We start from the raw sequence: 13,046 nt of genomic DNA, 5'->3' as shown, positions 1-13,046 counted from the left end.
CCCACATGGAGCAGGGAGAGAGAAGATTTATAAAAATTGCAATAGACTGAGCTCATGAGGTTTTGCTGTACACAGATTCTTTTCCTGAAATAACGCACAGATTTTTTGGATGGGGTAGACTGTAGCAGGGTCTTTGGTTGTAGTCATGTTGGTCTGTGGCAGTGGTCACCAACCAGTGGATCTCGATCCACCGGTAGATCTCAGAGCCTCTTGCAGTAGATCTCAGAGCCTCTTGTAGTCGACCCAAGGCTAGGGTGGGGGGCTGAGTGCCTGCATGCATGCACGTGTGCGCCCCAGCCCAGTAGGTCGGTCTGTGGGGGGAGGGAAGGGGTGGGGGTTAGATCAAGGCCTCTGCAGTGAGGGACAGTGCTGCAGAGGCAGGACCAGGGGTAAGCTGAGTGGAGCCCCAGCTGGGTGGGACTTACCTGATGGGGAAGTGTGCCCCCAAATAATTTTTTCTCCCTCTGCCTCGACCTGTTGTCTCTCCCCCCCCCCCCCCCCCCCCTCTTTGCTTCACAGACTTACCTGCTGGGGGGGCAGTAACTCAGGGTAGGTCTTGGGTTGCTTTTAAATACCAAAGGTGATCTCCTACTTAAAAAGGCTGGAGAATGGTCTAAGGACATAAAGAAGCAAGGTTCTTTTTGTGTAGATGTGATATCTTTTATTAGACCAACTGAGTAGATGGAACAAAGTTTTTCGCAAGCTTTCAGGCACAAGTACCCGTCTTCAGGCATAGGGAGTCTCTGTTGTTCTGAGATCTCAAGGAATGAAAGAAGTTGAAAGTGTGACAGGAGGTCAGTGAGAATGTAAATAGGTGGAAATAAGGAAAACCTGTACTCTTCAATATCTTCATCAGTGACTTGGATGTGGGTGTGAAGTGTACTCTATCCATGTTTGCAGACGATACTAAATTGTGGGGTGAAGGCGGAGGGTAGGGAATGATTGCAGGCAGACCTGGACAGGTTAGAAAAGTGGGCAGTACACAATGGGATGCAGTACAACAAGGACAAATGGAGTGCTGCACCTAGGGCGCAAAAATATCCAGCACACCTACTGGCTGGGAAGTGACCCTCTCAGCAGCACAGAAGCGTAAAGGGACTCCATAGTCATAATGGACTCCAAGATGAACATGAGTTGTCAGTGGGGCGAAATCATCAGCAAAGCTAATCGCACTTTATGCGAAGTTAAATGCAAAGCTAATTGCACTAATCACAGATGCATGACAAATAAAATCAAGGTGATACTTCCCCTTTATGCAGCATTGGTCAGATCACAGTTGGTGTACTGTGTCCAGTTTTGGGCACTGTACTTAAAGAAAGATGTTGATAGACTTGAGAGGGTCCAAAAGAGGGCCACTCGTATGGTTAGGGGCTTACAAGACAGGCCCTGTGAGGAGAGACGGAGGGACCTGGACCTCTTCAGCCTCCGCAAGAGAAGGCTGAGGTGATCTTGTGGCCCCCTACAAATTCATTAGGGGGACGCAGCAAGGGAACAGAGATGCTCTGTTCACCAGGGCGCCTCTTGGGGTAACAAGGAACGATGGTCACAAACTGACAGAGAGCAGATTTAAGCTGGACATCAGGAAAAACTTCTTCATGGTAAGGGTGGTCAGAATTTGGAATGGGCTTCCAAGGGAGGTGGTGCTCTCTCCTACCTTGGGGGTCTTTAAGAGAAGGCTGGATAGGCATCTGGCTGGGGTCATCTGACCCCAGCACTCTTTCCTGCCTAGGCAGGGGGTCAGACTCGATGATCTGTTGAGGTCCCTTCCAACCCTAGCATCTATGAATGGGTAGAGAAGGGTGGGAAGGAGGGGGGAAAAATAGGTGAAGGATTGCCAGTGGTGAGCAGGGGAGACTGCTGTAGTGATGAGTTCTCCAAGGTAGAAAAGAGGCAGTCTGAAAAAGTAAGTAGCTGTAGCAGGGTGCTTTTTTGCTTGTGAGTGATTTAAGTTTTTGGCTATACTGAGTACCAACTTTTCTGAATACCATTTTCAGTTTCATTTCTCCAGGGGCCTTGCACTAGCTAGCTCAAATGTCAAGCAGTTGAGACTATTTGGAGCACAATCAGAGCTATGGTTTGATCCTCATCTGTGTTCAAGAATCAGTGTTAGAATCTGTGAATTTTAAGGAATGCTGCATTGTTTTATGGGGGAAACTGAATTTTGTTCAAAATGTCCCTGTGTGTGGAATGCTAACCTTGCCATGCACACCACCAAATCAGCCCAAATTTCAGGGCAATCTTGAGTGAGAGTGCTGATTTATAAGCACTTAGTAAACCTTCACTATAGCAGAGCTTAGTACTCTTCTATACTTTTAAGTGATATAAAAGTTCTGGGCACTTACAGATAAGCTTTGCACTGACTGTTTTTACTGTCAGCCTTACGTTTACACAAGTAGACACCTAAGGCTTTGTTTTGTTAATTCCTGTTGATATCAGATCCATATGTTGTCAGATAATATTAATTCAGGCTGTTCAGCAACATTTCATATACAGCTATTTCAGTCTGTTTCAGATGTGTTGTCAACTGTCCTGCATTTTTTTTTAACACCTGTCATGGAAGTGGTTGAGGGATTAAAGGTTATTTGCATTCCATTCTTTTACAGACCATTGATGAGCCTCCGTATTTGACAGTGGGCACTGATGTAAGTGCTAAATATAGAGGAGCCTTCTGTGAAGCAAAGATCAAGACAGCAAAAAGACTAGTCAAAGTCAAGGTATGTGGTTTTCCTCTTACCTTTTCAGGAATAATTTTGTCTTGATGATATACATCTTCATTCTAGTCATGGGATACTTAAGAGGTTTGGTCAGGGCTAGTTCTTGACTTCCCCTCCAAATGCTGCCAGCCGTTAAAGGAAGCTTTAGCATTTCCTGTTTTCCCTAAGCACCCTGGTTTCTGATCTTCATCTAGTCTTGTTAATAAGTCACATGCCTGCTGTCAACACCTGTGGCATTTTGTGTTGGCTTGAAATTAATAGACTTAATAGACTAAGATTATGGTAAAACAATGCGCACTGAACATTTATTTGTGTAATTCATTTTAAAGCTTCTAAAAGTAGATTACGCCAATTTTGTTTTAGCTAAGGAGCATAACATTTTACTATCCAGTAGTGACTGCTAATGTGAAACCTGCACTTTTTGTAATAAAACGTCTAGCAAACTGTTACGTCCTGTAGTTGGGTGAGCTAGAACCCCATTTTGATCCTTATGTCCATCGGTTGATGTCTGAAGCAAGCAATATTATGCAGATACAGTACAACTGGAAGATGAGCAAACCTATTGCAAATTTGGTGGAATAAAATTGCTGGAACTAGAAAGGACAACTCACAGGCTTGTTTTACCAATTAGATAATCAATCTTTAGTTGGTTTAAATTTGCTTTTGTTGGATAATAGTTATCTTAAGAGTGTCTAATCTCTGAGCAGGCACCATTTTTATTTCCACTAGCCTAATAGAGAAATCTAGTAGGGCAGAGCTCAAGAGCACTTACAGAAAAGCTCAGTGTTGTAATATTATAATGTGTTAAATTGCAGCAGAGCAACAATCTGCTGTAAGTTCCAATAATGATAAACCTCTAAAACATATATGTGATGAGTGACTATCACCTGAGCCCTGCATTAAGTGAGTTACTACTATACAATCATGTAAAGAGTTTCTGGAACCTGCATTCCAGGCCAGTTTTGCCTGTAGCAAATGTAAGAGGAATAATATCCAGCCTCAGAAGACCTGGTAGAAGGGTCTGATCTCCATTCCACACCTGCAGTCAGGTTGTTAGTAAGATTGCCATCTTCTCATTGTATTTATTTAATTAGTCTTAAATATAACAAGCAAGCTTCCATGTTTTCATTCCATTAGTCTTAATTTTTTAACTGTCTGTTGGGTTTATTCCTTTAACAGCACCATTGAGTTTAAGCTATTAAAGATGAGGAGTCAAGTATAAGAACTGTAATGCTTGTAAAACCACTAAATATAAATCTTTTAAAGGGCCATTTGCATTTGAGATCTTCCCCCTTAAGTGGTAGCATTGTGCAGATTCATTAATTGCAACTCAACCACTGCAGCATTGTGCTACTGCATACATATCTAAGTGAAATGGAACAGAATTCATCATAAACAGACTAATAATCTGTGAACCCCCACAACCATGAATCCAAGTTCCTGAAGATAGGATCAGTCCTTACTACCTATTGGTGCATTATCTAGGACAGTAAGATTTCAGACTCTTATTAGGTCCCCAAAGTGTTACTGCAATACAAAAAATAATTCACTGTTGTCTTTCTAAATCAGTGGTGCTCAACCTTTGGGCTCTGTAGGCTGGTGGAGTGGTGTGAGGTTGGTCTGCAGGCTGGATCGGGTGGGCCCAGCCTCATACACTGAATCCAGCTGTAGAGTGACCCACGTGCCAGTCCAATCCGATACTCAGGGCCTTGTCATCTGGCTTACAAGGCTACCTATTGGTTTGAAAATTTGGTGGGGAAGAAGAGTGGTTTCAGTGTTAATTGCTGCTGCTATGGATTCACCCCACAGGCCAGCAGTTGAGCACCGCTGTTCAAAATAAACCCATTTAAAGTTTAACAAACAAGAATTTTAACATGGAAGTCGCCCTTGAATTTTTCATAAACACTTGTTATTCGCAGCCCCTTCTGGCACACAGTTTTCCAGCATTGTTTATATAGCTTTTCACTACCAGTTTCGCTATCCCTGGATTTTTGGTAGTTTACTAGTTACATGTGTTCTGCTTGTTTTATAGCCTCTATTTCAGTCCCACATATTGTACATACCCAAGTCATCTTTGGATTTGTAATTCTGCCTTCCTTAGCAAGGAAGTCAGTTATCTTTAGAGAATCAATTTTAGCTTGGAGATTCCATTTACATTTCATAAAATTATCTGTCTGGTATAAGACATGTAGGAGGATGGCAACAGACTTTTCAGGGCTGGAGGTTAGTTACTGTATGTTTCTTCCCCGGCCTCCACAATTTTTAACTTACTGATATATTTCTAGAGGCAATGGTACTGCCATTATTTAAGTTTCCTATCCTAGTTTGCATTAAAAAAAAAAAAGAAAGAATTCTACAGCAAAGAACCATGCATTTTTTTTCATCTTCCAGGTAACTTAATGCAGCAAAAGCCACGTTATCTGGCACTGTACAAACCGGCATGCTCTATTAACCGGCATGTCAGTCAACGTGGCAAAAGCTAAACTGGAAGTGCCCACCGTGGCATTTCCAGTTTTGCTGAGCCCCTGTTGCCCAGGGCAAAGTAGTCTGTGCTGCTCAGCCCCCATGGCCTGGGGCATAGCAGCCTGTCCCCAGTGTGACCGGGGCCTCCTTCCCTGTCCCCCAGTGCACTGGACATGGTGGGAGAGGCGGTGGCCTGAACAGGCAAAGATACCTGTTTGGGCCTCTCGGGTAACTGGCATATTTGGTTTTCTGGCACCCCCCATTCCCCATGGATGCTGGATAACAAAGCTTTTGCTGTAAATTGAATTAAGCATTAGTACAAAAGTAACATTCAGTATTTGTTGTTGGTAAAATGCCTTTAATATTTTTGGAACAATACATAACTATACTCTTTCACTAAATCTTAAACATTTACAAGATTTTGTATAAAAAATGAACCTACTTTATTAATGTTACTGTGGAAGACTATTAAAATATGGTATAGCTTAGGCTTTTGGAAGATAGTGGAGGTGGTGCAGGTTTGACTAAAAAGCAGAGGCTCTTGTAACCAGGGTGATGATGATGATTCATCATCCCTTTTTCTTTTGCACAGTCATAATTTACAGTTGGCAGGCACTTGTCTCTTTCTCCCCCACCCCCTTTTCACTCCTGTATTCAAAACTGTGTGTGAAATATTTCTACTGAAGTGATTTTCATTAAAATAGTGTGCTCTTAGAGTGCTTGGCCACATATATTCTGCTCTTGGGGAGTACACACCCCAGGTGCTAGAGAACAGAACCTTTTGACTCGCTGCATCTGTGAATCATGTCTCCACCCTAAATTATCTCCCTTCCCCGATTCAGGGGCTCATAGCAAAGAACAAAGTCACCCAACTCTTATGTCCTTCTTATGTCCTTGGTGCTGCATGATGGAAGCTATCGTATGTCTACGCTGCAGTCATGCAGAAGTGACCTCAGTCTAGAGATACCTAAACCAGCTTTAAACTTGGTTTGGTACTAGTAGCAATCTGGCTGTAGCAGCCCAGAGCTCAGCATAAATTAGTTTACCCTGCTGAGATGTAAATTAACACATGCTGAGTTTAAAACTAACTTGGTTATCTCTGCTACATTGCAGTCTCGTCTGTGTGACTATCTGTCTCTTATGCTTCTATACAAAAAATGTATCTTTCTGTTGCAGGTTAGGTAATCCATATGCTCAGGAGTAATTTTCAGTTTCAGCTGGGAAAATTTTTATCGGTTTTCTTTTCACCTAGTACCATCTATTAAACTTCCTAGCTGAATAATCCCTCCCAACTCCATTTTAAATATTGTTAGGGGAGAGAGCTATTCCCACCCCCAACCCCCTTTGACAGACTGACACTTGGTTATCTTCTTGGAGATTTGCACTTGGCATTTTATTTTGTCTTAAGTTTTCAGAATGGTCTTTAAAAGCAACTTATACTCATTTAAAACTTTATTTAGATACGTTTGAGAGATTCTTTGGGCTCAGGAAGGCAGGATCTATCTGGCTTTAAACAGTGTCAGCTCTTACTACTGCCTTACTTTCTAAGTTTCATGATTTACTGAGTCATTCTGCTGCTTATTCCTTCCTTACTTTTTAGGAAGGAGGTGGTCATAGCACTGTCCCTTAGTAGTGGAGATATAGACAGGGCTCCATCTACCAAAAGAGAGCAGTTAAACTATGGTACCCATAAAGAATCTGTTATTAGACCTGTGTTTAGTAAATAAATCATCCTGTATCTGACCGGTGCAGAACCTGCAGTGCTGCCCTATGGACTTCCCATACCCACTATAAGCGTTTTCTTCCCTAGCCCCAGGGTTGCTGATATAGATCAGTTTGGCACAGTCTACTCTGGTGTTGTTCGTCAAGTCTGCTTCAGCCCCTGATGCCAAGTAAGTTGGCTCCTCCGCAAGAACAACATTTGTTCTGTACTTAAATATTAGCAAGGGTGGGTTACCTTCCTGTTCTCCTAAAATGCCACTCTGATTCTAGGACAGTCAGTGCAGAGAGAGAATATAGAGATCATCTTTATACTCGTACTGTTCCGCACTGATCCCTACGTGCGAGTATTATGATCCTAATTCTTAGTGCTACAGTGCATCTTGAAGTATATTTTAAGCCAAGAAAACTCCTCTCTGTTATCAAGAGCCACATCACCATTACCACAGGGATAGCTTGTGCAAATCCTTTACCGCCTTCCCAATTTGTATAAGCTTCAGAAGAGGAGTGGCAGCAATCCTCTGATTTGGTTCCAGTACTTATTTTCACTAGATGACTGTTATCTTCTGTAGGACCTTCCAGGGCTGACTTTGCAGGATGGCAGAGCACTTGGAAATGCATGTTGAGATATTTGGGAATCTTTTTTTGAACTTTTTGGACATCTTCAGTAGTCTTTGCCTAGGACTTGTAATGCCTGTTAGTGAAAGGCTTTTAGTATCAGTTAACTAACTTTGGGAAATACCATCATCAATTCTGTGAATTTCATAAAAGTTTTATAGATGCCAAGTTTCATACATGGGTTTTGAAGATTTCTATTTGCATTCTAAAAGAAATGTCCCTATTAGTGAAAAATGTAAGATAGCTACTTGGAAAAAAATACTTACTTTTACTAAGCATTCTTTAGGAGAAATTTCTCAATCTGATGTCTGATTTGGCAGTTCTGTACAATAGTCCTCATTTAGCAAAGCTCACAGCACCCATTCCTTTTCATCAGGTACATACTTACAACCTCAGAAAAAGAGTACATAGAGAAAAACACTGACAGTTCATTGTGTAGGAACTGCAGTTCTTAGTGATGTTACTTCTCTTTAGTCTATGAACCACCTTCCTTCTCTGTTGCTGCTGAGTCCGATAACACCTGGATTTTGTGTTGGCAAAGGAAGTGAGTGTTGGCCTCCCTTCTGCAACCCTCGTCCTTGGCACTGGGGGTGGGGAAGGGCATGCAAGGGACAGACACAACTCTGCAGACACTAATGTCCAAAAAATTGATCTTGAATGCTTATGCACCACAAGTCAAGTGCCTGTAGGGATGTCTCAGATTCCATTTACTGTGCAGATAAGTAACTTCTTAGAACATAAAAGACTGCGCTTCAGAGCTGGAGTCCAGTAAAGATGGACGAATGTAGTTCACCCTTTTCAAAGATGTTTTTCAACTAGTTATGCTCTCACCAACACTGTGCTCTTACTAACACTGTGCTCTCTTGTTTTAAGTAATTTTCTTAATTATAAAGGCTAATAACTTTAAAAATTAAGTCTCTGAAAATAGGTGACATATTCTTGCTGCAGTTAGCATCCTCTCGATCACTCACTTAATTGTTAAGAAAGAATTAATGAAAATGTATCACAGTACATGTTACGTGTACAAATAATGCTGTGAACATATATGCTGTTATCTTCCTTTACTTACCCCATTGTAAGTAGAAACTGGCTATCCAAAGTTCCTCTAGTCAAAACATGACTTTTCAAATGTACAAAGATGTAAACATTGGCATAGGGAGATAACTGCTCTATTGGTTACTGTAGTCCTTTAAACAACCTAGGCAGGTTGTGTTGGGGTACATGAGATTGCCCTGTCACTCACATGCAGGCAAACATAAAGTCACACTCCCTAGAGTTTCTTCAAAACGTTATACAAGAGTTTGAATTAAAATTAGTCATTATCCAGGCTGCTTCAGCAGAGTAGTGCCAGTGTTGCCCAAGGTAAAAAGTCAGAATTCAAAGTCATTTTGAGTGACGTGTGATGCATTTCAGGTTCTGTACTTCGTAAAGTGTTCAGTCTTAAGCTCTTCTGGATGAGTTAATTGAGTAAGATTTAGGCCTTAACTCTAGCTTAACTAAGATTTTTCTCCCCCCAGCAATGCATGAATATGTGAATTCATATGTAGATTTAAACTTTCTCCACGAAATCATAATGAAACTTGCTTTTAAAGAGAGAGTGACAGCACAATCAGGAAACATAATGTCTTGTTATAGCAAACTTCTAGATTAGTAACTGAAAGACAACAGACTTTTGTTCAATTTTTGTCTTTGACAACGTTCTGCCCATAGCCACTTTTACCACTTGTCCTGCCTGCAGTTTGTTTGCTCTGTGTTTTGCATGGAACTTTCTATCCAGTGCATGGAACTTTTCACCCAGTGATAGAAAAACGCTTAAAAAGGAAATGTGGTTATAGAAGCATCTCCTGGGGTTAGATGCATTTTAAATCACACGATTTAAGTAATAAAGTAAAAGTCTGTTTAAAGACAAGATGTTCCAAGTTTAAATAAGTTGCCTATTTCCTTTTATTATGTGGGGTAACCATATCCTGCTGTCCAGATAATTAAGTAGTAAAAAAAAGGTTCAAAATATTTTGCCGTCTGTCACTGGATTTGAAGGGCATCATTCGTAGAGTATTTTTTAAAATCATTTTATTACCATTTCCAAGAAATTGTCTGTCAATATTTGTAAAACATCTGCAAGCAATAGCTTCAGCAAATTAAACAGATACAGGGTACTGGTGGTCTGCAAGCTTAGAATTAGGGACTGTTGATACCACACATGTTTATGCTGCTGGATTATATCAAATTTAATTATATTTTCTAGGTAACGTTTAGACATGATTCTTCAACGGTGGAAGTACAGGATGATCATATAAAGGGCCCATTAAAGGTAATAAATTCATTTTGATTTTGGTAGGAATTTAAAAATCATTCTTTATCAATAAATGCTGATTTGTGCCTATATAAAGTTAGATGTCTTTTTTGGGAATACTAATTAGCCAAACTAAAAAAATAATAGGGATGAAAAGTTGAATTCCCACAGCATACCTCCACTGGTTGGTTATAGGACCTTACACAACTGAAAGTGTGTGAGAGTGTAATTTTGTGAATTGTGACATATCACTAGCGCAGTACATGCTAAGACATGGAAAGGGAGCTGGAAATTCATGTCTGGTTTGGGTGTTTAGACCAGCTCTGTATTTTAAAGCGACAGTGGCAAGTTAAGTCAAATGGTGTAGAGGTAATTTGGTGCATCTCCTCCAAGTCTGAGCAGCAGTCAGTGTGTTAAAAAGAGAGGATATTCCCCTATCCAGAGGGAATATTTTAATATTTCTCCTTTTCTGTCAGGATAGAAGCAAACCCATCTTCAGTGTTTAGTCATGTATCTATTTTGACTGGTTGAACAACTCTTTGTGCCTTCTTATAAGAAGTAGTGTATTTGTCAGGAGAATACACCTTGCCAATTCTTGTCTTAGGTGTGCATCTTTATTAAATTATTTGTGCTGTATGCCTAGAATAGTCTCAAAGGCAGCTTCCTAATGCAGGCTTGAAAAAGGTCTCATCTCTGAGGAAGTTTCACACATGTCAATGTCTATATTTTTTTTAAGGATATATCTATGTTGCAGACATTGGTGGGACAGCAGTTTTAAATTAGCCTGAGCTCCATACTTTTCTCAGCTATACGACTATGGTACCTGAGCTAGCATGTTTAATGTTAGCTTGGGCATCTCTATGCTACACTACACTCTGCAGTATGCACTATGTCCTCAGCTAACCTCATGGTTTTAGATTAATTTAATAGAGAATTGACTAAAATTTCATAAGTCAAGTTTAAACCTGTTCTTGTGTTCACACAGACATTTGCTCTCATTTTAAACTAAACCTTTCCTAAGCTTATCATTAACTGTTACGTGTGAGTGCTGTAAGTGTGACCACTCAATCTAAGCTTTGGCAAAATATAGCAACTTGTTACAATATAAGTATACTTTTTGAGAACCTTTCAGCTTTCTTTGATATTTCAGTGTAAACTGGCTTATGCGAACCTTAGGTTTTCAAATACCAGTTCAAATAATAGCCTAGGGTTCCTATGGAAGCCTTTGGTGACAACTTTTCTTTAAGAAGGTCCTGCTGGCTCAGATTTTCAAATTAGGTGTAGTCTATAGGGTTGAAAGGAGAAGGCTTTCTTCCCCACGGTGCCTACAACTTCCTCCCTGTGCGTTAAACAAAGATCATGAAAGAAAGGGGAACAAAAGGGAAAAATAAGAAAGGAAGGGCAGCAAGAGGAATAGAGGGGCAATATTGAAGAATACTACAAAGCAACAATGCTTAATATTATTTTAGTTTGATTGCTTTTGCAAAGACTAAAGGAGAGAGAGATCTTAAATAGCACCCTGCAGCTCTTCATCTCCATATTGCCACCTCATTCTGAAAGTGAAAGGGAGGGATGCATGCCTGTTGGACATTTTGGTCTTGAATCGAAGAAGTTTGGCTGGCGTTGGTTTTAGCTCTTACTTTGGAAAACTCAGCTGGATGATTTGAGCTGGCAAGCTCTTGTACAAGAAAATAACATCACTCAGATCAGTTCTTGTTCCCCACCTGCTGGTTGGAAAGAAACAACTCAGTTTGCTGGATGGATTTAGAAGAATCAAAGGAACCACATTTAAGAGGAAAACACACAGTTTCAAGCAGAGGTAGAAAGTACAGCATATTTAACAGTAAAAGTTTAGAAATCATTGCTCTTAAATACAAAGTTGTATATAATTCTAAGCAAGACATCTAGAATTTTATTGTTTCATTTTCTAAGTAAGATTTGCTGACTTCTGAAAATGCTTTACTCATCTAATGCAGATAAGTTATCTTTTTGAAAGTTCTCAGGAGCTTTTGTATTTTAGGTAGGAACTGTTGTAGAAGTAAAGAATCCGGATGGAACTTACCAGGAAGCTGTCATCAACAAACTAACAGATGCAAGTTGGTACACTGTAGGTAAGGAAAATAATTGTGCATCTTCTTAGATCCGAAAATACAAGTCAGAAAAATGTCGTGTGTCACAGGTCACTTGTCCAACTTTTTGCAACATTTGATCAGTTCTGAATTTGGTGGGGAACTTCCTTTGGGACTGCAAATGTGTTTAAATAAAAATGGAAATCGAACACGTAGGTATTCTTGCTAAGAAGTACTTTATAAAAACAGAAGCTGTTCTTAATGCAACCAAAGCATACTTTGTCTGTGGCAACAGCTATTTTTAATGGAGTTCCTTGCACTGTGCATTTCTGTTGACATGATTTGATTACTAGCATACTTTCCTAGGCACACTCTTACTTTACGACCAGTCTCATTTGAAGTTGATGGAAATACTGTGTAAAGTGTAACAAGGGATTTTTCCAGGATTGGGACCATAAAAAAACAACACTGCAGTGTTCAGCATGAACACTTTGCCATGCTTGAATAACTCTTGAGTAGTAAGAGAAAATAGAACTACTAAGAGTTTAATTTTTGATGTTTTGCCATAAAATAATTAAGAGTTAATTTCTTTAACTAAGTTTCCTACTAAGATATTAAATAGTTGCACCAACAAGATTTTTCAGATCTTTTTCATGATTTGGTGTGTGGGTACACCAAATACCCAAGTTTTAGATGTGATGCACTGTTTGAACACTGCTGGTTTAGAATACTTATTAGATATTTTACTTCTGAATAGCTGGAATATCTAATGGATAAAATTTGAAGTTGACAATAAGGTGAAATAAGTTTTCATTTAAAGTGCAATAGTTGCAGAATTCACTTTCCCTACCTTTTTAAAACTAGTTAACCATCTTAATAGCTCCTGTAAACAAGCAACTAAAAATTGATTTTTTCCAATATATTGTTTTCCTTTAAATTTTGAAACATTTCTTTGGATGGTTTAGTTAAGGTACCTTAGCAAAGCTCGCTTGGGCTCAATACTGACGCATTTAATTTTTCAGGGTTGTTTCCTCAGGACGCCAGTCTTTCTTTGACAAATGTCAGCCCATCCTAAAAGAGCCAGTGATTCATGTATGTGTAGCGGGTAATTGTGAAGCTGCTACAAGAAGTAAATGGGCTACTGTTGCCACCAGAGTTGGGGGTGGGGAG

The 13,046-nt window shown here is 40.0% G+C and overlaps 1 protein-coding gene across 4 annotated transcripts in view; it reads left to right on the top strand.

Moving 5' to 3' along the window:
* The window catches only part of ARID4B (AT-rich interaction domain 4B), a 143,016-nt gene that overhangs the window by 43,406 nt on the left and 86,564 nt on the right, over window positions 1-13,046 (top strand). For all 4 annotated transcript variants that reach the window (XM_006016345.3, XM_006016344.3, XM_025213420.1 and 1 more), the window contains exons 2-4: window positions 2,604-2,714; window positions 9,760-9,825; window positions 11,828-11,918. In XM_006016345.3, the coding sequence (XP_006016407.1) occupies window positions 2,604-2,714; window positions 9,760-9,825; window positions 11,828-11,918 (268 nt within the window). The remainder of the gene's footprint in view (window positions 1-2,603; window positions 2,715-9,759; window positions 9,826-11,827; window positions 11,919-13,046) is intronic.

Source organism: Alligator sinensis, unplaced genomic scaffold (assembly GCF_000455745.1).
Source record: "Alligator sinensis unplaced genomic scaffold, ASM45574v1 scaffold93_2, whole genome shotgun sequence".
In the NCBI taxonomy this organism is placed as follows: domain Eukaryota; kingdom Metazoa; phylum Chordata; order Crocodylia; family Alligatoridae; genus Alligator; species Alligator sinensis.
Note: the sequence above shows the minus strand (reverse complement) of the source record. Positions and strands in the feature narration are given on the sequence as shown.